At 38.0% G+C, this 25,761-nt stretch overlaps 1 protein-coding gene across 2 annotated transcripts in view; it reads left to right on the forward strand.

Annotated features, from left to right (window-relative positions):
* Positions 1-25,761, forward strand: part of SORCS3 (sortilin related VPS10 domain containing receptor 3) — a 676,074-nt gene that overhangs the window by 514,971 nt on the left and 135,342 nt on the right. For both annotated transcript variants that reach the window (XM_072621715.1, XM_072621724.1), the window contains one exon: positions 4,359-4,477. In XM_072621715.1, coding sequence (XP_072477816.1) covers positions 4,359-4,477 — 119 coding nt within the window. The remainder of the gene's footprint in view (positions 1-4,358; positions 4,478-25,761) is intronic.

The raw sequence follows: 25,761 nt of genomic DNA on the forward strand, positions 1-25,761 counted from the left end.
TCCTTAAATGCTTGCTAGAATTCACTTGTAAATCCATCTGGTCCTGGAATTTTTTTTTTTTAGTGGAGCTCATTGATGGCTTGTTTAATTTCTTTTTCTGAGATTAGGTTATTTAAGTATTTGATTTCCTCTTCTATTAATCTGGGCAGTTTGTATTTATGTAAATATTTATCCATTTCACTTATATTGTTAGTTCTATTGACGTATAACTGGGCAAAATAACTCCTAATATTTGCTTTAATTTCATCTTCATTGGTGGTGCATTCACTCTTTTCATTTTTGATACAAGTAATTTCATTGATCTGTTCTTTCTCCTTGTCTCTCCCTCTCTCTCCTTCTCTCTGTACACAAACACACATATACACATGTATATGCGTTTATATATGTATATATAAATATAATGTGTATATATGTATATGTGTGTTTGCATGTTTGTGTGCAAACACATTTATAGATATAAAATTTCCCATTAGTACTGTTTTGGCTACATCACCCAAATTTTTGAATATTGTCTCACCATTATCATGCTCTTTAACAAAATTATTGATTTTTTCCATGATTTGTTCTTTGATCCAGTCACTCTTTAGGATTAGATTATTGATTTTCTAGTTAGCTGCTAATCTATACTTCCATAACCCTTTATTAAATGTATTTTTTTTTATTTTGGTCTGACAAGGGTGCTTTTACTAGTTCTGCTTTCCTGCATTTGGTTGTGACATTTTTATATCCTAATTCATGGTCAGTTTTTTTTTTTTGAGGTACCACATATAGCTGAGGAAAAAGTATACTCTTTTCTATTCCCATTCAGTTTTCTCCAGAGGTTTATCATATACAATTTTTTCTAAAATTTGAGTTATCTCCTTCACTTCTTTATTGTTTATTTTATGGTTAGATTTATCTAGCTCCTCTGAGAGGAAAGTTGAGGTCTCACACTGGTAGAGTTTTCCTGCCTATTTCTTCTCATAATTTATTTAATTTTTCCTTTAAGAATATGGATACTATGTTATTTAGTGCATATATATTTACTTTTGCTATTCCTTAATTCCTTTTAGCAAAATGTAATTTTCTTGCTTATCCCTTATAATTAGGCCTTTTTTTTTTTTTTGGTTTTTTCTTTGTCTGAGATGATGATAGCTAACTGTGCATTTTTTTTTTGCCTCAACTGAAGCATAATTCATTCTGCTCCAACCCCTTATTTTAACCGTGTGTGTGTGTGTGTGTGTGTGTGTGTGTGTGTGTGTGTGTGTAAAATGATCATGTTCTTTACCCATTTTCCACCCTATTTCTTGATTTGAAACTTTATGTTAAAGTTGGGCTTTGTTCCTGGCATGAGGCAGAGGGAAGGGCTCAGTCCCAAACATCAGGCATTTTTGCACTAGTTTTCAGAGCTAGTTCTGGGGTTTTAGAAGTTTTCAGTGCTTCCAAGGTGGTGTGAGGTGGGGAGAAGTGTGGTTACTGTTCTCTTGGTCTGCATTCTGTTCCTTACCCTGGAATTACCCCAGATCCCTTGGGAATATAATCAATACTTGCTTCTCAGTGTTCCTCTTCCCTTGGGACTGGAAATGATACTGATCTATAGGGTCTTTGATCCTTTGTGGCACAAAGTGGTACTGCCCTTAGAGCTTCTACTCGCTTTTGGCCAAAAGTGCTCCTCTCTGCCCTTGAACCATGGCTCAGAAGTGGATATAGGCAATGGAGTTGCCAAAAAGCATCTCATCTTGTGCCTAGTGCCAGAACAAGGGTACCCTATAACCTCTTTCTGACAAGTTGCCAGGTCTGTTTACCATCTCTGGCTTCAGATCTCTGCTTCTGTCACTACCACCTAATCCCGCAACTGATGTTTCATCTACATGGACTCTGGATCAGGCTCCTCCTCCACATCACTCTGTCTGACTGCATGTGTTATTTTTGGCTTGAAGCATGTCTCATTCTGACCTTTGATTGTCTCTGCCACTCCAGAGTTTGATTTGAAGCATTATTTTAAAGTTCTTTAGAGGATATTAAGAGAACTCAACTGAATTCTTCTCTATTTTACCACCTTGGCTCCATCCTTGGAAGAGATATAATTGTCTTTTCTTTAAGTGTATTTGCTGCTCAGATTAGGGGTAGAAAGTCAGTGGGACCAACAGAATATCTTGAACCTAGGGGGCAGTGAGCATTCTGATTCCAAATTTGGGGTACCTTAAGGTGCTATATTCTAAAACTCCCTAAGTCTGGTTATCCTCATTCCCCTCATAGCGCTTGTGAGTACCAGCCACCTCTCAATATTTAATATTTTGCCCCTAAGAGATCCAGCCTTTGGTATAAACCTACTAAGTGCTCCTGCTGATTTTACTCTAACTTGCTCTGCGGATTTGAATTGACACATGCCTTGAAAAAGACAAAGGGTCCATGCCATAGTTGAAGAGGTACTGGAGAATGGAGGGGGGAGGAGGAGTCCATTCCTAAAAACAGAACCAGATAAGCATATTATCTAAGTGAGGTTCAAATTACATCAGGAAATGGCCCCAATTGACTCTTGTGTCATTTTTTAAAAATTAGGTTGGTTCCATTATTTGTTAAAAACCATGATTAGCAACAATTCTGAATCAATACCATTTTTCAGTCTTTTCTCTTGGAAAATGTGGAGTCTCTCATATCTGGGTCCCTTTGAATGTTATTTTCAGGAGAAAATATAAAATTTAAAATAATTCAATGTCTTTGATGCATATGAGTTTTAGTTTAAAATGCTATTACCTCGATTTATTCAAGGATAGTAACACAGTCTGGAGGTTTTTATGGATTACAAAGTCAATGTGAACCATTGGGGCAACATTGTAGCCAGAAATGATAGTGAATGAATGAAGGAAAAGAATATTTATTAAGCACTTATTTTATGCCAGACACTGTGCTGTGTTAGAATTATAAATAGAAAAGTTCAAGAGCTCATGTAATAATGAAGTTTAAATTGTGATATGCAGAAAGAACCCTTGAGGCGTAGTGGTGGTCAGAGAAGGGAGGTTGGACTGGAGAGCCACAGAGATGTTGGGATCCACAGCGATCTGTAGTAAAATTGATTGGCATACTGTTTCCAAAAAAAAAAAAAAGAATGATACTGTTGATTTCATTACTGTGCCTAAAGGGAGAGACAGAAAATGTATATGGAAGGGTTGGGGGAAGGTTTTTAACCCATGGAACCAAGACGGATGGCAAAGGTTGTATAGCTTGTATGGAAATTTCAAATATAGTCTTATAAAATTGGCTAGGTGAGTTTGCCCTTATGGACTCACAAATCAAGACATCTCAGGTAGGGGTTAAATTAGATCTCCTTAGAGTTCCTTTTCAGCTCTTAAGGGTTTACAGTATGATAATATCATTGGAGCTGATTATTTTCTCCTAGGTGCTATATTGTAATTTGAGTAATATCCACTGGTTGAGCACTGATGCTTGATTATTGTGACATAGGTCAAATGATTAGGATTTTTTTTCAGATGTGGAAAATGAGAGAAGCAGGTATCCAACACACATTTGATTTGTTATGCATTTAAGTTGAAAAAGTTTTTTTTTTTTATTACAATAGTACAATCTACAGGCCATTCTCTCGTTTCTAAATATAAATTGCATTACATATAAGCCAGGGGATATTTAAAGAAATATTAACTCCTAGGTAAAAAGAGGCACTAAAAATCTTTGGTAAAAATATAGGTAAAATCTTTGTCACTAAATTCTGTTGGCACACAGATTCTGGATTTATTCACAGCTTCCCACAAGCCCTTTACCATCTGATCCAGTCTCTTCAGACCACTTACTAAGTGTATTCAGATGCCTTCTTAATGTCATACCCTTAACTCTGAACATGTCCTCTTCTAACCACCTCCATGTCAAGGAGAAACTGCTTTTGATTTCTCCCAGTAAAGACTGTATTTGGCTTATTCTGGGCTTTTGTGCCCCTTCAGTTCTCTCTGCCTCATTACTAGTAAAAAATGACTTCTCAAAATGGAACAATGGATTTCTAATTCATTCATTTAGTATCCCTATCCTCCCTGCTTTTTCTGGATGAGTAGCATTAACCTTGAATGGATTTGTTTGCTAACCTCTGGGCTTTAGAATTTTACAGCCTTCTACTTACACCAGTCACATTTTGCGGATTCCCCCCTCTCACCCCCTCCTCATCCTACCCTCTTTCTTCTCAGCACTTGAAACCCATTCAGTGTAATAGAAGAGGACTGTGATATTGTCATTCGCTTTTCACCCCAATCTTTACCTTGGTTTATGATAGAAGTTTGATGGAAACTGCTGAATAAAGTCATTTGTCTTTCTACTTTGTTTTCATCTATCTATATTTAGTAACAATGCCCTTCTCCAACTTCCCATTTCAGACGCCCACTATCTCACCTGCCGTATCCAGGAGTGCTCAGAAACCACCAAGAGTGGGCCCTTTGCACGCTCCATTGACATTAGTTCATTGGTGGTCCAGGATGAATATGTTTTCATTCAGGTGAGTACATGGCATTTCATTAGTGATACATAGAGGGGGAGGTGCCTACTATATGGAATTCCCTGGTAAAGCTCCTTTCATGGTTATGGAGACAAAGAGTTTGAATGGGGGAATGAATACATATCAGCATCTTTCTCTAGAGATCAGGAAAAGCCCACTTATAAAGGAAGAGAACACTAATTATCTATGATAGTGGTGGAAGCACACAGAGGATTTATATTATTCTGAGGAACTGTTTGCATTCTTGGGGTTGGAATGCCATTTTGTTTTATTGTAAATAGCTTTAAAAAAGTAGATTATGGACTGGAGTTTTGGAATTTAAGGATATTCTGTGAATAGCCTCATGATGATGCGGTCAAACCATTAAAAAATGTGACTAAAAGTTGTTTATCCTACTACAAGAAAGGCCCTGTGGTAGGTACTGAGTGGTATACAGACAACTATGAGAACACAGTTCCTGAGTCTAAAGAGTTTAGTCTATCTCTGCTAGCAAGAATAGCAAATGTGAAAAGAAGATAATATGGAATGGAGGCCTGGCCATTTCAGTTAAGGGTTAACCACATCGCTGAGTATACACAAAAATTTCTTTCTGGAAATATACTAGAATGTGAAGACTTCCCCTCTATCCTCCTTCTACTCATAATACATTATGAATACCTTTGTTCAAAATTATCTACTTCTAAAAAAAGAAACCCAAAACAAAAAAGACTTTTTTTTTTCTGGCATCAATGTGGTCAACTAGTGCTTTGAGGCATAGGGAAAGAAGTGACCCTTTTGGCTTCTTATTTAATTAGAAATGGTATGAAGTTTTGGCTATAGTACTATTTATTTTCATTTTGGAGGGATTTTAGACACCATTTAGTCCAGGGGTGGGGAACTTGTAGCTTCCAGGCCACATGTGACCCCACCCCTTATTCTAGTCCAATGCTTTAATTTTACAGTTAAGGAAACTGAGTTCAAAGGACATCATATATCTTTTCTTAGGTCATACAGGTAGTAGGTAGCATCATGGCCTACACAGGAATTACTGTGTATCGTATATTGTACTATTTGATAGATTCCTAACTTATTAGCCTGTGATTTAAGGCCGTTAGCCATTGGCCATTGACTTTTTGATGTTCATCTCTCATGTTGATGATAGAGGAACATGGTGGCTAAATCCTTTGGGATGCTCCAATAGTCAGTCAAGGAATCCTCCATTCCCCATATGGTTAGCAGGCAGGCTACGAGCATTTGCTACATTTCTACTATGCTGAAGTGCTGGAAATAACAAATACAAGCAAGAAGAAAGATGGACCTTGACAATGTCTATACACAGCCCACAATTTCAAGGCACTTTCCTTGTGTATCATCACAGCTCTCCAGGAAATCAGGATACCAACCTTTCCTATGGAGAGACATCATACAAATTACTCTGTTTATATGATACATACTGTTAACTTTTTATGTTTATAATTCTTGCTTGCTGAGCTTTACATTCAGAAATGGTATCTGATCCTTTTTTGTACCCACTCAGCACAGGGCTTTTCACAAAACATGCACTTGTCGATTGATTTATATGGTTACTATTCACTTGAACTTGGGAAATGACTACTCAGTTGGTAGAGTGAGATCTTATGTAGACAAAACAAACCAACAAAACAGAACAAAAACAGTTAAATCCGTCCTGGAGAAGGTATAATATATGCTGTGTTAATTAGAGAAAATTCTTTTAATCCCTGATTCTCAGGAAATTCTTTCTAGGTCTTGTTTGATGATAGTTAACCATCCATCCATCCATTTAACAGATATTTTTTAAACACTAATTGCATACAAGGCCCTGTACTGGACATTTCACAATGAAAAAATAAAAGCCATGGTGAAAAGAACATTTTGCTACCCATCTAGAGGAAAGGTCCATGGTTAAGAGAATAATAAGGCATTTGCACAGAGATATAAAAGACTGATAGCAAATGCTTTCCTGAAAACAAGAGCATACTGGGTATCTGAGTCTGTATGAGTGTGGCAGTTGTATGGTTGGGAAGAATATCTCTGAAGAGGGAGTTCAGAGGTCCCCAAACCAACACTGCTAACTTCACTATTTTCCCTAGGATTCATTTAGCCTTTGGCTGAGTCTGACATTGAAATGAGAAGGACTGTCTAGTCTTTGTGGTATACAAAGCTGCTGCAGGGCTGTCTGCCCCATATCTAAAGCACAGCTGGATTCAGGCAATTCAATGAGAGTAGTAGATCAGTTCTTTGACCTTGTCTAGACTCTTATAGCCCAGTTATTGTTGCGAGGAAAGTGTTTTGTAAATCTTAAAGTGCCATATGAATATGAGTTGTTATTATTGCTACTGTTAATATGATTATCCTCATTTTAACCTGTAGTAATGACATAGACACAGCCCATGTGGGCATAGCGTCAGTAGGAGAAAGACCTGGAATAGTGAAACTCTGGAGGCTGGTGGTGAATTCAGCAGTCTCCATGTACCTCTAAATATTTTATCAAAGTCCCTTTGTAGTCTGATTTAAAAGTTACCTTTTAGTTTCTACAAGTACATACAGAGACATATCACATCACTTTAGAATTGGAAGAAACCTCAGCACGCATCTAATGCAAGTCATACCTGGACAGAAAGAGTAGAAGCTGATAAGTGGTCCTCCTGACTTTAACGCATCCTTCCAGTGAAGGGAGCCCATCACCTCCAGAGGCACTCCTCTCCCTTTCTGGATAGCTCTAATTGTTAAACAACTTTTTCCTCTTACCAGAATTAAACAAATCTTACCAAAGTCATTACTAGCAATATTTTTACCTGAAGCAAGTGGCAGGTGAAGCAGAATGTGGAACGTGTGGGAAGTGAGACTTCAGGCTGTTGTAAAGGAAGTATACCTTGGGTTCCTCTGAGGTTTCTAGACTCCTCTTTTGGTGGAGGAAAGGGTGTCTGGACCTGGAATTTAATTACTATAGGGAGCTTCTAATATGAAAATTCACTCTACCCTATGCAGATCAACCACCACAGTCTAAAGTTTATACCTTTAGACCATTGCCTGGAGCACTGACTGTGGAGAGCAAAAGGGAAGGGAAAGGGAAAAGAGAAGGGAAGTGGATATATGATGATATATTGTATATATGAATATCCATATAAATATAAATATATAGCATTATGGCACTATTCTAGGAACTTTTTTTACAGATATTATCTCCTGTAATCTTCACAACAACCCTGTACTGTTATTAGCTCCATATTGCAATTAAAGAACTGAGGCAGAGATTAAATGACTTGCCCCAGTTCGCACAGCTACTTAGTGTTTGAGTCCAGATCTGAGGCCAGGTCTTCCTGACTCCAGCTCCAGTGCTCTTCCATAGTGTGCTACCAGATGATGAGGTGAACTGTCCAAGGACACCTAACTGGGGTGTGTAGAGGGGCAACACTTGAACCTTGATCCTCCTAATGCCAAGGTAGAGCCTCTGTTATTGCAACATGCTGCCTCTTTGGCTGATTTAAAAAGGTTCCATAAGATCAATATTTTTCATTAGTTCAGTGAGGGCACAGAGTGATCAGGTAACAAATATTCTTCATTTCACTTCATTCGTTCCTTCATTCAAAGAGTTTTAGCAACCTGCAATTGAGAGAGAATCCACTGGGATGGCAGGATTTGGCAGCTGATCCTCTCCTCTCCAATGGGATAACACCTATGAAATGCTTTATAACCTTAAAGTGTTATGTAAATATTAGTGATGAGGAGGATGAAGGTAGAAAGAGGAGGATGTGGAAAAGAGGGATGGGATTTGGTAAATGGAACCAAATTGTAAGGGATTTTAATTGTCGCTACCTTCTTTAAGGCAGTGGGAAGCTGCTGAAGCATCCTGGGCAGGTGACCAGCACTGTTACTTTTTATATTTGGAGAACTAAATCTGTGACTCCAGTGTAATGTGGAAGTCCCATAGAGGCAACTCCTTCCCACTCTACAACTCATTGTTATACAGTTGGCTGGGTTACTGAGAGGTTAAAGGTCATAAGTGTCAGAAATAGAACTTAAACCTAGGTTTTCTCTGAGTTGAGCTTTCAATCCACAAAGCCACACTGTTGGGGAAGATAGAATTTGCTAAGTCTGTGGAGGATAGTCTGGAGAGGGGAAAGACTAGAGGCTGAGATCCTTTGTATTATCATCCGTGAGCTTATAAAAATGTGCACGTATTTGGGCTTCTGGAAGCTCTTTGCAGTAATCACAGGGTAACACCTCCATTTAATTTTATGATGTTCTTCCATCCTAAAATCAGTTTTATCTGTCATGATGAGTAAGGTGTCATTGTATTACCCTGCAATTCTGGGGATCACCTGTTTTGAACTGATATCCTTACACATTCATGAGTTTGATAATGGCCAGTAACCACATAGCTATTACCTTCGCAATGCTGACTCCCTCAGAATGAGGGTCACTGCCTATACGGAGACCCTTGCCAGGGCCAGGCTCTTGTAGATCTTCCCTTGGCCCTCTCAGTTGCATCTGCAGCCTGGCCTCCCATTGGCAGAGGCAGAGCATGGCCTTACAGTGGTTCCTTGCCTTCCTTTTGTTGTCTGGATCAGTCTGACCACAGTCTCACACCTGCTGCCTCAGCTCCAGGAAGAGAAAAAATCGTGCTATAGGTATAGAGTTGATCAGGGACACAAAGGCATCAGTGGACAAGCTGACAGGAGAGGAAGCCATGCCAGCTGTTCGATTCAAAATAAGGAGATTGTAGCACAGCTTCAGGAGGCAGGAATGGACAGTGGTTAGGAGTGGAAAGTGTTGAAAATGCTGGTGGATTAAGCCAGTGATAGTGAGAGGGTACAAACCCTCCTAGGAAAGTATTTTCAGCACCCTCTTAATTGCTACTCTGGCAAAAGTTTCCCCACTGCTGCCTCCATTCTAATTATATTTTTTCTAGACCATTTTCAATTTATTAATATCCTTCCTAAAATGTGTTCCCCATAGGTGAAGACAAGTCTTTAGATGTGGTTAGTCCAGGATGGAGCAGCTGGGTAGCATAGCACATAAGATGCTGGACTTGGAGTCAGGAAGACCTAAGTTCAAATGCAGCCTTAGTTATTTACTAGCTGTGTAACTTTAGATGTGTTGCTTAGGCTTTGTTTACCTCAGTTTCCTCAACTGTTAATTGTAAAGGATAAAATTAGGTATTTGTAAAGTGCTTTGTATACCTTAAAGTGATTCTAGCTATCACCACCACCACCATCATCCTCATCACCACCATCATCACCATCTTACTCCTCTTTCTCCTCCTCCTCCTTCTTTCTGGAATCCATGCTTCTTTGAGTGAATACCATGTTCACATTGACTGTTTTGGTTACTGTATGGCAGTCTTGACTCACTAATCTTGTAGTACACTAAAACTCTCAGATCTTCTCAAACAATTGCTATTTAACTATATGTTCCTTTTCTTATACTTGTGAAGTGTATTTTTTAAAAACCCAACTGAAAGACTTTACATTTATCCTTATTAAATGTCATCTTTTTCAACTCAGTGTTCTAGTTGATCAGTATGTTTTGGAATTCAGACTCTGGTTCAATGGCTTATCTGTTCCTTCCAACTTTGTGACACTGAGTATGGTTATCACATATTAAAATTCACTTAGGTCTTTGTGCAAAAAAGGCCCAAGAATAGCTCCCAAGCACATGTAAATATCAGTAACCTATAGTGTGGGACTGTCTCCAAAGAAACAAGCACCAAAACCAATCTCAGTACTTGATTATCAAACTTTATCCACTGTTGTACTTTTAGATATTTGTATAAATCTACAATATAAAACATTATACCTTATTCAATTTTTTAAAAATTATAAATATAGCTGCTCTGTGTATAAATATATTTTAGTATTATTTTATCAAGATTTTAAAATATGTGTGTATTTATTGTCCAAACCTGTAACTTAGTTGGGGTATCTTCTTCCACTGAATAATGGCAGCTAATTTTAGCTAATTTAGAGTTTTTGTTAGTTGCCTGAGTTTTGAAAGGTTAGGAGACTTGCTCAGGGTCTTCTATCTTTCATATCTAGAAATGTTCTGAAACCATCAAGAGCAGGTCCTTGCCCACCCCATGAACATCAGTTCACTGATTGTCCAGAACAAGTATGTCTTCATTTAGGTAAGCCTGTGGCATTTGGTCATGTAGGGAAGGGGTAGAACAAGAGTTAGTATGTGTCAGAGGAAGGACCCCAACCTAGGAGTTTTTTGACTCCAAGGCTCCCTAATATCACAATCCCCATCCCACCTTTTTTTCCTATAACTTCACTTTGATAATCATGCATTTTGGGAGAATAACAAAAGGCCATGTTCATATTCCTACTGCTGCTTAATAAATACTGAACTGAGTTATGTTGAGTTGAATTCCATGTACGGTTTTGGGGCATTTGAGAGGTTAATTGTCTTTCAAGTCTCTTGAGAGTCTTTTGAGCATTTCTTTTCTTCTAGAACCAAAATGTTTGGAAAGCAAATTTGAGATCCTATGTTAGGTATGACTGATGGATGAGGGATGTGGAGATGCCCCAATGGCGTGACTGCTATCTTCCTTTAAATTGTTATCTACTGGAAATAAAACACCCAGAGGCACAAATTAATAGAGTCTAATTATTCAAAGTAAAATTGTTTGGCAATATTTTAACTGAGGTTAATTTAGACTTGATGGGAGAAATTTTGAATGTTAAATAAATACTAATTTCATCATTAGCAGCACATTTACAGTACAAGGGTTTTAGCAGGAATAGAAGTTACAGTGGCAGTTTTTAAAAGCTCAATAAAGGCATTTCAAGCAGATATTCCTGAAGTGCTTTCAGAGCATCAAGTGAAAGCTCTCTGAACTGCCAGCATTAATGGAGATTATCTTTAAAATAGTGATAAATGCAACTTTATTAAACAGGATGAGTATTATGTAATCACTTCTCGGTAAATGGAAAATCATTGAAACATTTTTTTCCCCTGGAAAGCCAGTTGTTAAACATTTTGCAGGCAAACCTTTGTCTAGGTTTCTATAGTGCACTTTGACTCAGTGTAAGCCTCCCACTTGCCCAAGAGGGGGATGAGATGCTTATTTAGCTCCCTCTTTGAGCCACTGATATCCTTCTGTTCACATTCACTATCTATAATATATATGTATACATATATATCTCTATAATATATATACATATATATATATATATATATGCATAATAACCTTTAAAAGTCTCCTTGGAATATCTGGGGAACTTCTCTGTATGGCAGAGATATCATAATATGTCTTGCTTATTTTTATTTATTTTTTAAAATTTTGAACTTAAACACTAGTTAGTGTTTATAGCTAGAATTTTATGTGGTAATTTAAAGTTTATAAAGTAACGTACATGTTATCTCATTTAATTTTCACAACAACCCTGGAAGGAGCTGTTATTATCCTTATTTTACACATGAGAAAACTGAGGCTTAGAGAGGTTAAGTAACCTGCCCAGGGTCACACAACTAAGAAAGTATCCAAGGCAGGATTTGAGCTCAGGTCCAACGTAAAAGAGCATTTTCATATACGCAGCAGAACACAAAAAGAGGGTTGTATTGAAAACCACAAATTTCCATTTCATACCTCTTGCCTTTTAAAAAAAGAGTGCCATATTTTACTTTCAAAACCATTCTGTTTGTGGTTCCTAATGAACTTCATTCTCTTCTATGCTTTAAAAAATATTTCAATGTTCCTTCTTTTTTTTGGCATCTTTATTGCTAACTCTCCTTCCCCTAAAGGCTTCCTACCCCACTAAAACAAAGCAAAAGGAAACAAAAAGACACTTTTAATTAATAAGCACTGTCAAACAAAATCAATATATGCTTTTGCCATTTCCAAAAATGTGTGTCCCTTTCTGTAGTTTGAGATTGTCACCTTTGTGTTAGGAGGTAGGTAACATGCTTCGTAAGGATTCTGGCAAAATGATTAGTCATTTCATTGATGGGAGTTGTAGTGTTCAAAGTTGTTTTATTTACAATGCTGTTGTCGTTGTATAATTTGTTCTCTTGTTCCTGCTCATTTCACTCTGCTTCAGTTTCATACCACCCAAGATTTTCTGAAATAATCACTTTCTCATTTCTTACAGTGCATATTATCATGATTTGTCTAAAGCTTTGCCTTCTACAGGAAGCTTATTCTGATACTCCTTAATTCTAAGGCCATCCCTCTGTTGATTATCTCCAGTTTAGCCTATATATAGCATGTTTGTACATAGTTATTTTCATGTATCTCCTCCATTAGACTATGAGCTTCTTGAAACCAGTCTTTTTGCCTTTGTATGCCTAGAGTTTGGAAAAATGCCTGGCAGATAGTGATCACTTAATGTTTATAAACTGACTAACTGAAAACTCTCAATTGTTGGGCACATCTTGAGATTTTAGGTTTTTTCTTTTCTTTTTTCCTTTTATCTTTCCTTCAGGAATAGGAAATTTGTTTCTCTTGCAAGTAATTCCTTCCCGCAGTCAGCATTCTCCCTTCTTTTCCCCTTGAGTTTGATGCATTTCTATACCAAACTCTCTTTCCCTCTTCCCCCCACCCTGTATAGTCCTTATTTATCCATTTCAAACAGTGAAGTTCATCTCATGCCTGTTCCTTCCTTCATGTTTGTATTACTCTTCTTAAACATTCCAATTATGAGAAATGGCAAATTTTTCTGCCTTTTTTCTTTTTCCTACTAGTGTATTTCTTTTTCCTGCCCTCTTTCCCTTAAAAACCTCAAGACAGTATCAGTCTGTCCTAGGTCTTCTTTTTTTTGACTTTATCAATACCTTTTGAAAACTTTGCATATTGGGTTTGTTTTGTGGATAATAAAAGGAAAATTAGCCCCACAGTCTATTATCACCACCACCATCATAATGATGATGCTCCTACAGTGGTTACTAAGATTGTAGAGCTGTTTTCAAGGTAAAACATCTACCAGGTGGGTAGAATTGCTCAACAATGTTGTGAAAATGAAAGAGAATCTATCAGAGAGAGTTTCAAGGTCAATAAAGAAGGAAAAGTAGAAAAAGGAGAAGATTGGCTTGATTCTTCCATCAGCTCTGTGTGATGGTAAAGGGGACAAGGAAAAGGGAATAAGAATTTATTAAGTGCCAGGCACTGTGCAAAGTGATTTACAAATGATATTTCATTTGTTAATTTGATAAAAAGGTGATAAAAGGTTTATCCCATAAAACTCAGTATTGCTTTCTCCCTTAGGGCACCTTGATTGCTCATTAGTCAACCTTTTGTCCTGTAGCCTTTTCTAAGCTGCCAAAGTCCAAAAAAAGCTCATCACCCCTACTTCCTCTCTTCCCACTCTCTTCCGTTTTCTACAATCTGGCTTCTGACAACATCACTCAACTGATGCCAACAAGGATGTCTTAATTGCCAAATTTAGTCATCTTTTCTAGAATCTCACCCTTCCTTACTTCTTTGCATCATTTGACACTGATACACTTATCTCTGGGGTGTCATGACAGAACTGCCTCCTGGTTCTCTTAATACCTATCTGACCACTGCTTCTCAGTCTTTGCTGAATCATCAACCATATTGTGTCCCCAGCTGTGGAGATTTTATGGACAGAGAAGACAGGGTACACCAAGAATATTTAACTTAGAGCAAGGTGTTTATGTTGAAATGAAGGAAGAAAGGATAACTTCTTTGTAATAACCTTGGAAAAGGCAACGTTGCGTAATGGATAGAAAGTTAGCCTTGCTCACAGTCATGCTAGCAGTATATCTATCCCAGGGCAAGTCACTTAACCTCTCATTGCCCTAGGCAAATCTATAAAAGATGGATCAGTTGATTGTCTGCTTTAGTGAAGGGAGTTTTCCTACACAATGAAATAACAGGATTTGATCAACAATAAAACAAACAAAAGAATCTTAAAGCATAAGAAAGTCAATTTGAAGCAAGATGATAATAGAGTTCTTTATCAGGACTAAGTTCAAACCAGAGAAAATAGGCTTATATAGAAGAATTCAAGGATTGAAGGTAGGTAAGAGAGAGAGTACTTTCTAATTCTAGAGACTATTAAACTATGAGATGAATTTCCCAGGAACAGAGCAGACTTGTTTTCTATGTGACTTCATCAGAATAATTCAAACCATCTTTGGTCTTGGCTGACTACATCCTTGCCTAGGGGCAATTAAATTTTGTACTTTTAAGGTCTCCTCCTAATCTACAGAAATCATCTCTTCCTCTGCAGATTTCAGACTAGTTGTCAATAAATTTTCTCTACCTCTCCTTCCTTTGTACTAAGAGTATAAAGTCTAAAGCAGATTGGTCCTGAAATGGGGCTATTTTGTACAGATTCACAGATGAGAATAATCACCTCTTTCTCAGACCCTTGTTTGCATTTGGAGAGCTCCAGACTGGCAAAGCAAAGCTGATGTTTCCAGGAAGGTTTCCAGGTGGCTGCAGAGGTGGGCAGATGTTTTCCAGTGGGTTAGTTAAAGTGATTGCAGAAAGCCTTAATCACTAGTCTTTTCCACAATCCAGTATGCTCCTTCATATATGTTTCAAATCCACTTTAGATCAGGAACTTTCTGCTTCACTAACCAAAGGAGGGCTTGAATTAGCATTATTCCACTATCTCTAAGAATAGAAGCCAGAACTCCTGTCCGTTGGATTCATTTAGAAGTGCTGTTCAGGTAATTGCTTCCTGGGATCCAAATGACTGGTAATGTCTGGTTAGACATCATTCCTGCCTAGGTCTCTGCTCCTAGAGACCCTCCCCAATCCCACAACTTCTGCTGTCCTTCTTTGTAAGCCAGCTTACTGAATATGTTTCAGTGAGGACTGCAATGTCTTTGGGCTCATTCCCTAAATCAAGGGAGTTTACAAGTCATGACCAGGCTAAGCATCCCCATTCACCTGCCACATTCTAGCAAGTCCTTGAAACTGCCTGGAAGAAGACAATGTCTTCTTTTCTGGGCCTTCTGTTATTACAGATAATCATGCTGTTGTAAAAGGAGAGGTTCTGATAAGACAGAATGTCCCAGCTTTCTGCTGATAACTAGAAAATTAAGTTTCTTTGTTACTATATTGGTTTGCATATAACTTCTATTTTTAGTGTTTCAGGATATCTATAAATGCTCCCTACCTTAAATCCGGTGATTTAGCTAATAGGATAAACAAAAATTTCCTCATTTGTAGAAAGAGCTTTTAGAAACCTCTGATCACAGGAAGCCAGAATGGATGCTCTCCTAGACTACCAAGGGCATTGTGATCAGTTACTTAACAAGAATTTATTTAGTTAGTGCTTACTGTATGTGTGCAGGGTAAGCAAGACTTCAAGGAGTTCACAGTGTGGTTGGTTGGTAAGATTACAGACATCAAAGACTGACCGGAATGCTTCAGTATTTAATGCTGGCTGTGAGTGCTGCAGGTGTTCAAAGGAAAGGGAGATAAGTGAAGGCTTCATGGGGGTACATAAGACTTGAGTTGGGCCTTGAAGAAATAAGAAGTTATCCTGAAAAGTAACAACTGTGAATGAAAGAAGGAAGGAATGAATTCTCTTGAGAGGCTGACTGGTCCTCAGGACTAGCTAGCATAAAGGACGAAGCCGTTGGTAGTAGGAGATAGATTCTTGAAATTGAGATCCTATAAAATTATAGAACCATTATGAGCTTGATTTTATTTGATTTACATATAGGGAAACAGTGGCCCAGAGAAGGGGCACGACTTGTCCCCAGTCACACAGATAATAAATAACATTGTTCAGATTTGAATCCACTTCTAGTGACTATAAATACAGCACTCTTGCCAATGTGCTATGCTACAGACTATTTGACTGTAAAGAGGAGGCATTTAGGAAGCGTGGTGATAGACTGAAAGTTCCTCTGATTGTGTGGTCTTTGGCAAGTTATTTAAAATCCCTAGGCCTCGCTCCTGAACTGAAAAATGAAGGGGATGAATTAGAATGTCCCCTTCATTTCCTTTCAGCTCTAGAGCTAGAGCTCTAGAGCTATGATCATTTGAGGACACCTTTTGACCTCCTGAGAGGTGCTGGTAGAACTCCCAGAATCATTGAGAAGGGATGTGGAATACATCCAGATTTTGCTTCCTGGGCAAAATACTGTGAGATCATGACTGCCAAAGATACCATGTTCACTTTTTTTCTTTTCCCTCTCCAAACTGAGAGTCAAAAGGTCTTAATAGAAATCAATCCATGCAATTTATTTTTAACTTCTTCCTCCTTAACTGGGATTGATTTTTACCTTTGTAATCAATGGCACTAAGAATAGTTTCATGAGACCATGTAGCTGTTCAAGTACTTGGGTATGCTCTGCACAATGGCAATAAAACATTAGAACTGATTATGAAACAAATAGAATGGGGATGTTCAAAAGGATGGGCCTAATTATACCCATTTTCTTGGTGAAGAAGCTTAAGGTGTTAGAGCAGCAGCTTTTTTTGGTAAAGGAAGATAGCTCAAGAGTAGTAAAGTATTCTAGAAAGGCTGCCAGTCTTTGAAGAGGTAAAATCCAAAGTCCTCAAGAAAGCTGATTCTGATCTATTGTGTGAATAGGAATTTCTAGTCCAGCCTTCTTCCCTCCCTCCTTTTTCTCTCTCTTTCCCTCCCACTCTCCTTTTCTCCTGGTACAATTTTATCTTTACTACTCCAACTGCTTATCGAATTTGGAACTGGAAGCTACACATCTGTTGCTAAAAATTGATTGACATTTTTCCTCTTCCCTCTGCCCTGTGCTTCTTGGGCTTTTAAACTTAACCTTTATTTTATCCTTCGCACTCTTTGTTTTCATCTAATCCAGTATGTGTATGGCAGGAGTGAAAATTTCACCAGAAAAGGCCCCCTCTTGTTGCCCCATCCCCCTGAAGAGGGCAGGATCTCTTATCTTTTTAGCAGATTTTTTTTTCCCAAGAAAGGCAGAACTTGTAATAACATTCAGTGATCATCCCACAGAAGGCATTTGGAATGGTGTACAATACCCAAGGCTATCTGTTCAGTTCTCTAGAATCAACTTCTGTATTTTTACTGCCTGTCTTTAAATTCTCAGATACCCTGAGAGATTATTTTTTCCAGATTGAGATAAAAGAAACTCAAATTCCGGGAAGACTATTGTTTTTATTATTTCGTTGTAATATATAATTACTCCCCAGGTGTTTGGGGGTGGGGAGAGTAGGGAAGAAGAAGGATGATTCTCCTAAACACCAAAAAACATAACTGCATAATTCTTGGTAGAATATGAAAATTTGTAATTCCATTTACAAACCCCTATTGTTATTCAGTCATTCAGTCGTGTCAGACTCTGCCATCCTACGGACCACAGCACACCAATACCATCCATGGAGTTTTCTTGGCAAAGATACTGAAGTAGTTTGCCATTTCCTTCTCTAATGGATTAAGGCAAACAGAAGCTTAGTGACTTGCCTAGAGTCACACAGCTCAGGACTGGAGTTCAAGTCTTCCTGATTCCAGGCCCACTACTCTATCCACTGAGTCACTTTGCTAAATTTTCTATAAGAGAATTCCATCTACCTAATTTTGCCTATCAAATGGACAGTGCCTATTATTCATTAAAAATTGTTGTATGCCTCCCTGGGGGGCACTGGTATATATAACTGCAAAAATAGTCAAAATATTTTGGAATGGGGTTACTAACAGGCCTATTTTACAGATAAGGTAAAGTGAGTTACATAAAAAAACCAAAACACTTTTTGTTGGTAGATGGAGTGGTACTGGAACTCAGAGCCTTTAATTTTTCTGGCCTTTAGTTATTCATTGTCTTCTTTCATTAAGCATTTATATCAACTAGGGGAATACTTCTTTAGAAATATAAATTTAAAAATTAAGACATGGAAAATGTGACAGCATAAATCAGGTATAATATTATTATAGGAAAGAGGTTATTAAAAAGGTTATTCATACTGAGCTGTGAAGTTTAATGTGTCTATATGACATCAGTAGATTTTGTTACTTAATTATCCTTGTCTTGTACTGTTTGCTATGGTTTCTTGTGTTTGTCCTGACACCCCCTCCCCAGATTATGAGTACTTGGTAGCAGGGACACCTGTCTCAGACTCTTCCACATTGCCCTACACAGGCCTGAGGAAGAAATCGTGACAATACACATAAAGTGCACACAGGTCTATTAAGCATGGCAACTATATGAGTTAAGTAGCACCAATAGTACCATTTTTGGTGTATAGAGGAAGAAACTGAGGCCCAGAATTTGGCAGGGCCAAAGTTCCATCAAGCTCGAATGCCAACTCAAGTTTTCCAATGCTAAATAGAATGATCTTTCCATTATACTTATTGCTCTAGAGGCACTCACTGAATACTTAATTATTTAATAGATAAAACATGACAGAAATAGAATAAGTATTAATAATGTTGTAGCTTTACTACTTACTGCACAGACAATAAGAAGTCACTTAACCATGAAGACTTCAGTTTCCTCATCTGTAAAATGGGCAGTGGAGTAGGTGAGTTGTGTTAGATGTGCCTTCCAGCTCTTAACCAATATAAAACTGCAAAAAGTTCAAGGAATGAGTTTCAGTGCAGAAACACTCTTCAGTCCTGACTCTAGAATTGAAATTTAGAGGCAAACTCTATTATGTAGCCCATGTTTTCATTCCAGAAGCAGGTTTTGATTTTTTGTATAGTTAGGGTTATTTACTCAAAGGTATTTTTTTTGGGGGGGGGGAGTTATTTTATTTTGGTTTTAACTTTTCTTCTGGGAAATAATGGGTCCATTTATTAAAAAGAAGTGCAGTAATTGATAACTTCTTCCCTGTGATGTGACAGGCAAAATCACTTGGTAGAGGTAGAAGACAGTGGGCAGGATCGGAAATCCCAAGAGTTTTTTAGTAACGAGAGTCCTAGATGAATACCTGAAGAACCTACATCCTTGATAGTTTGTTTTTTTCTCTCCTCCCTGTAGATCCTCCTCCTTCGACATACCATTTCCACTTGTCAGCATGTGACCGATCCTTCCAAATCTACCCCAAATGCCACCTCTTCTGTGAAGCCTTCTCAGATCTCAAAAACTTGCTGTGTTTACTTCTCTAGAACCACACATCAAGTCAAATCAAGTCAGCAAGCATTTGTTAAAGTACCTACTATTTGCCAGGCAGTGTGCCAAGCCCTAACAATAGAAGGGAAGGCAAATAAAGAGACAAAGAAAAACAAAACAAAACAGTATAAAACAAACAAAAGTTCTAAAATGATCCGTTTCCAAACAGTTCGCAGTGTAACGGGGGAGACAGACAGTGTTCAAACAACTATGCATAAACATGACACCTACGGGATAAATTGCAAATCATCTCAGAAGGAAGGCACTAAAATTGAGGACTGAGTAAAACTTCTTTCAGAAAGTAGTGTTTTAGCTGAGACTTGAAAAAAAGCCAGGGAAGCCAGGAGGAGGCAGAGATAAAGAGAAGGAGCCTGGGGATTATCCCATAAAAATGCCTGGGGTCAGACTATTATGTTTGAAGCATGGCAATGAGGCCACTGTCACTAGACCAGCATTTGCATGTTTAAGGTATGAGAAGACTGGAAAGGTAGAATAGGGGGCTGTATTATGAAGGATTTTGAATGCCAAAAAGAGGATTTTAGATTTTATTTTGGATGTGATAGGAAGCCACTGAATTTATTGAGCAAGAGAGTGACATGGTCAGGCTTGTACTTTAGGAAAATCATTCTGATAGCTGAGTGGAGTATGGTCTGGAGGAAGATTTATGGCAGGAGACCAACCAGCAGCAAACTATTGCAGTAGTACATGTGTGAGGTGATGATAGCCTGTACTAAGATGGTGGCAACGTCAGAAGAGAGAAGGGGATATGTGACAATGATGTTAGAAGGTAGAATTGATTAGATTTGGAGGAATGAGAGATAGTGTGGAGTTGAGTTTGTAAATATGGGTGAGTGGAAGGATGGAGATAGATGCCCTGAACAGTAGTAAGGAAATTTGGAAGAAGGGAAGGTTTTAGGGAGAAGACAATGAGTTCAGTTTTGTATTTAATGAATTTAACAGGTCTCTAAGACATTCAGTTCAAGATTTCTAATATGCAGTTGGAGATTAGAGACTAGAAGTTAGGTATAGATAAAAAAGATCTGATAATTATCTGTAGAATGATGATGTAATTGGATCCATGTTAGCTGATGAAAATTTTAAAAAAATTTTTTTATTTTCTCTCAATGAAATAATATAGAGAGAGATGAGAAGAGGCCCTAGGACAGATTATTGGGAGACACCAGCAGTTAGTGGGAGAACCTGGATGAAGGTCCAGGAAAGGTAACCGAAGGAAAGGACAGAGAGGTAGGAGGAGAACCAAAAGAGAACAGCGTCACAAAAATCTAGAGAGAAGAGGATATCAAGGAGAAGTTGTCATTGTCAAGGGTTGCCTTGAGATCAAGAAGGATCACTAGTCCTAGAGAGCACACTGGTCACATTCTGCCTTATATGACAGTTGTTTGTGATCCTACCTTATTCCTCCTCATGAATGTATGTTCCCTAAGGAATATCTCTTATTAATCTTTATGTCTTTTACAGTACCTTGCACTGGGTCCTGCATATATATATATATATATATATGGGTGGTGATTTGATGTTTCTTAAATTGAATTTTTAGCGGTCCAACTAAGAAGGATAAAATGAATGTGGTGATTGAGATCTGTCAGAAAAATGGATTTGGAACTTTCACAGGTATTGATGATTTTCTTAGTTTAATCGCAAACTTTAGAAAGTGTTGTCCTGGAGAAGAATGGATAGGGAATCTCCAGGGATTCCTTTGTGAAGACCAGATTCTGCCAGTGCAAATTGTCGTGAATTCCCAGAAGTTCACATTTCTCTGTGTCCATCTGAAGTTTCAGATTCCAATGCTCTTGTTTCTTTGGGAAATCAGCGATTTTATTTGCCCTGCCTATTCTGGGTTTTTGCAAGTGTCTTAAAATATCAATGAAATTAATTTTTCCCTAGAGTTTTTGGGGAAGCTGTTGTTCAACTCAGCTCTGGTCACTCTTGGTCTTTTTTTTGCAGGCATACTTCTTTTTTTCTCCTACCTTCTCATTATTCTCTTTGTCCTCCTGCCCCATGGTCTGCACATAACTGCAATGCAAATGGCATGCTATGGAGAGCTGGGGCATTTAATTTAGGCACATCACTATTGCTGGCTATATTTGGACTTTTGAAAGTATTAGGGCTATGTCACAAACACATTAACACAGTATCTGGTATATAGAAGACAATAAATCGTTATGGACTTAACTAATAATATATTTGTGTTTCAGAACTTGTAAAGCATTTTCCTATCCATGGCCCCATTTGATTCCCATCATATTTTTGCCAGGTAGGCTGATGGGAGGATGGAATCTTGAGAGGTCATCAGCTCCAATCCCCTCATTGTATAGATGAAGAGATGAGCCCTAGAAAAGTGAAGTGAGCTTCCAGAGTTACAGAGCTCGTTTGTGTGTGTGGCAGTCAGTTTTCAAATCCAGGTCTTCCTAACTTCAAATTCAAAATCCTCTTGATTATACCATACTACTTCTCTTTATTATCCTCCATTTACAAATAAGGTTAATCAGCCCAAGGAAGCAAAATGACTTATCCCTGGTCAGATGGCTAGTTTTTGTTGCTGTTTGGTTTAGTTTTTTGTTAGTTTGTTTGTTTTTTTTAATTAGCAGAGCTAGGACTGAAAATATTTTTCACTTTGAGGTCATGCTCTTTCAGTCATACTATGCTTCATCATGGGTGCAAAGAAAAAACAAACAAAGATTTTGAGGTCAAAAGACCTGGGTTCAAATCCTGTTTTCACTATTTACTACCTGTATGATCTTGGGTCAGTCACTTAACTTTTCTGGTACTCTTTTTTTATCTGTAAAAGAAGGAAAGGGACTCAATAACTTCTGAGGGCTTTTCTGGTTCTAAATCTATTATGCTATGATCCACTATCAGACCAGTGTTTCCACCAGGCAGTTGTTAAAGTCTACAGGTATCCTCAGGGCAGACATGAGTGTGGGTAGAGATAATCTTTGCTAAGACAATATGTGTGTGTGTTTTTCCTCAGTGACAGATGAATCCAATATCTCTATAACTTCTCAATCCTATAGTGGAGTAACTTAGAGGTTGATGGACTAGAACAAAATAAAATATTTTATAAGCAATATCTGTTACACTAGAGGCTCAGATAAATATCCAACAATACAGAGATTGTTTTTTTCAAAGACATGGGAAGATAAGATTATACATTATATCAATGTCACATAGCTTACATGACATCAAACGAGCTTGAGTCCATTTATCAAATGCATTTTAAATCACTCACAGTCCAGATGGAAATAATACTCTTTGATAAGATGTGATGCAATAAGATCTTTTGAGGCATCCAATATTATATCTTAGCCAAGAAAAGGAGACAATGATCAAAGTTATCATTGGCTGTTCCAAGGGCTAACCTTGGTGGCAACTTCATTCTGGTGGTAATTTACCATTGTACTTGGGACCTGTTTACAATTCTTAGACCACTGTGACCTGGTCCGGCTGACTGGGACACTAGCTCATTGTCCTTTAAAAGAGAAATGAGATATAGAAGAAATTGTGTAGGTGGGGGAAAAGTGGAGGGAGGGAGCAACCTAAGGCCTTCAGAATTCATTCTAAATAATATGAATAGAATTAATGAACAAAGAAATTGGAAAAATTACTTGTGTAACATAATAGCATTGCCGTTCCCTTCCATTTTGATGAAAGAGGAAAAACAATACAGAGATTGTGTGAGAAGTCACTTCTACATACCGGCAAAAAAGGTCATTTCATTCTGCTTGGAGAAATTATTCACAATCCACTGGACACAACCATCCACTTGGAACAGCTCCTATAAGGCTTTAGACTCTTTTTCCTATGAAACAGAGACAGATCATGTGTGAAATGAGTCTTTCCTCATTCCATTTCCTCATGGACAAGTATCCATTTCACCAGCTGCCCAATATCATCTTCTCAGGAATGTAGCCTTGAGTATCGGGCCTTGAAGACAGAAATATACCTCCCCTTGGAATAGGGTGATAAAGTGGGAGCCAGGGATTGTCTTATCTGGGAATCGTGAAGTTAGCAGGAATAGATTCTATTTTCCCAAAATGGAGAAACAACAAAGCTTGAGATTGAGAAGTTGGAAAGGTAACACTATAGAATTCCCAGATTTAGTTTGAAACTCATCTTGACTCAAGAAAAACTCAAAAGTTAGAGTTAGCCCTTTAGTTTTCAAACCTTGCCTTATTACCCTAGTTGGTGATGGTCTCTTTCCATCCTCAAATATTCCAAATCGCTTTGCCCTAGCCTGCTTCATATGTATGATAGTTAAGTTAGTTAAGACATATTATGTCTTCTCACCAGAATATGAGCTCCTTGTGGTCAAAAATTATTTTTTTCTGTCTGTCTCCCTAATGCATAGTTCAGAACTGTGCATCTATGGTAGATGTTTAATGAGTGCATGGTACACTAGATGTAATTTGTTATTTTCTCTAAAGGATGGTTCTGGTGGGCTCAGTTTCCAAATTACAGCTTGGGATGTTTATATCCTCAAATGAAATGACTCCACAACCTTAAATTCTGCTTTGGGGAAGTGATTCTTCCAGTTCTCTATAAACAACTCTAGGACAGAATAAGAAGGAGAGGGGGTAAAGAATGTGTCAGGTTGTATTTGGAAACAGCAAGAAAGGAAAGTAGTCATAAGAGATAGATGTGTTTGATGACGAATACATTTGTCCAAAGGAATCATTTTCACTGGCCAGGAGCCCAATTAAACCTGTAAAATGGAAGTCCAGAACATCAGATTAACGAGCCAGTCATTAGCAAAGGAAAAGACCCAGCTAATTCTGTGTTGAGCATGACGGATGAGCCTAGAGCAAATAATTGGATGACATTCATCAAACATGAAATAAAAGGTGTCACTGCAAGGAAAAGTGGTAATAATCTTTGGGATTTACAGTGGCAGTAAGTTTGCTTCTAGGGAAAGGAAAAGTTCATCAAAATAGATTAGCAGTCTCTAAACTTTATTCCTTCCTAATGCAGTTGCCAGATATGCACAATAATACCAAAGATGCAGTAAATGCTTTGGCATACTTTTGTATTCATGGTTAATTTCAAGAGAAAAATGCTGTGACTGCCATAGGAGAACCAGTGGGGTGCTAGTCAGAGCTTGGTAACAATAGAAGCTCCTTGAATTCTTATGCTTTCATTTTCCAGCCTCTTGTCCTCATATTCAGTGAACCAAGCACCGTTCTCTCCTGTTTCAGGATATATTATTGACACTGTTTTCCTTAGAAGCCAGGAGGAGGCTTAGTGAATTCACATGTAATAATGGTGGAAGCTGATAAGGATTATTAACTCTTCAGTGCCCCCTGGGATTCACCCAACTCACTGTCACTGGTGGAGTCTCCAGAAGGAAGCTGGACTACTCCTTTCCTCATTGTTTGAGAGGCAACCCTGAGGGGATGGTTTTCTAGTTCTGTTTCTCATGGTAAGAAGTACTGAGCCCTTTCTGATAGGGATATTAAACTTCTTTCACAGAGATATTAAACTTTCTATCTTCCTGGCAGGCACAATGGACAGGAGCCAGTTTCAGGCATAGTGTGGAAATCTGGCCTCTTTCCAGGAATAAGAGGGAGATTTGATGGGGGCCAGAGCTAGTGTTTAAATGCAATCAGCCTTTTGGCTATCGTTGTTCTGCTATTTCCCATGAATGTGACATATTATCTTCTCCTGTGAATATTAATTTCCCTCTGAGTCAGGACAATAGACTGCCGAGTGGCCATCTGCAAGGCTGGACCACATTCCTGGGGCTCTGCAGCAAATGAAGAGAGAGAGGCTCCATCCTTAGAGTAGGTCTCTTCTCCCTTTTTCTTAAGAATTCATCTTTTCATTTGGAAAGAAAGATGACAAGTGTCTTGGGAATCTTTTGAGGACCTTATCTTAATTTAGTTCATAGCAATGGACAGTTCCATTGTCTTATTTTTATGTCTTATTTCATCTTTTTTTTTTTTTTGTAGTTTGTAAATAACTTGGATTTCTTCCTTTGTTACTCTATCTTCAAATCTTGTTCCAGTAAATAAATTGCAATTTCCTTGGATCAAGGCAGGTGGGTAGGAAATTTAACAATTATGTCAAAGGGGACTCGATCAAAATTTCTGGAGAGTGGTAGGACTGCTATTCTATGGTCATATATACCTGTGAGAGAAAGAATTTGGAGTATTTAATGTGGATTTAGTAATTGTGGCATGAAAGACGGTCTGGGGGACATTTCAATTCTTTGCCCTCAGGGAGTTGGTTCAGATCCA

This window comes from Notamacropus eugenii, chromosome 1, assembly GCF_028372415.1.
Source record: "Notamacropus eugenii isolate mMacEug1 chromosome 1, mMacEug1.pri_v2, whole genome shotgun sequence".
Classification (NCBI taxonomy): Eukaryota; Metazoa; Chordata; class Mammalia; order Diprotodontia; family Macropodidae; genus Notamacropus; species Notamacropus eugenii.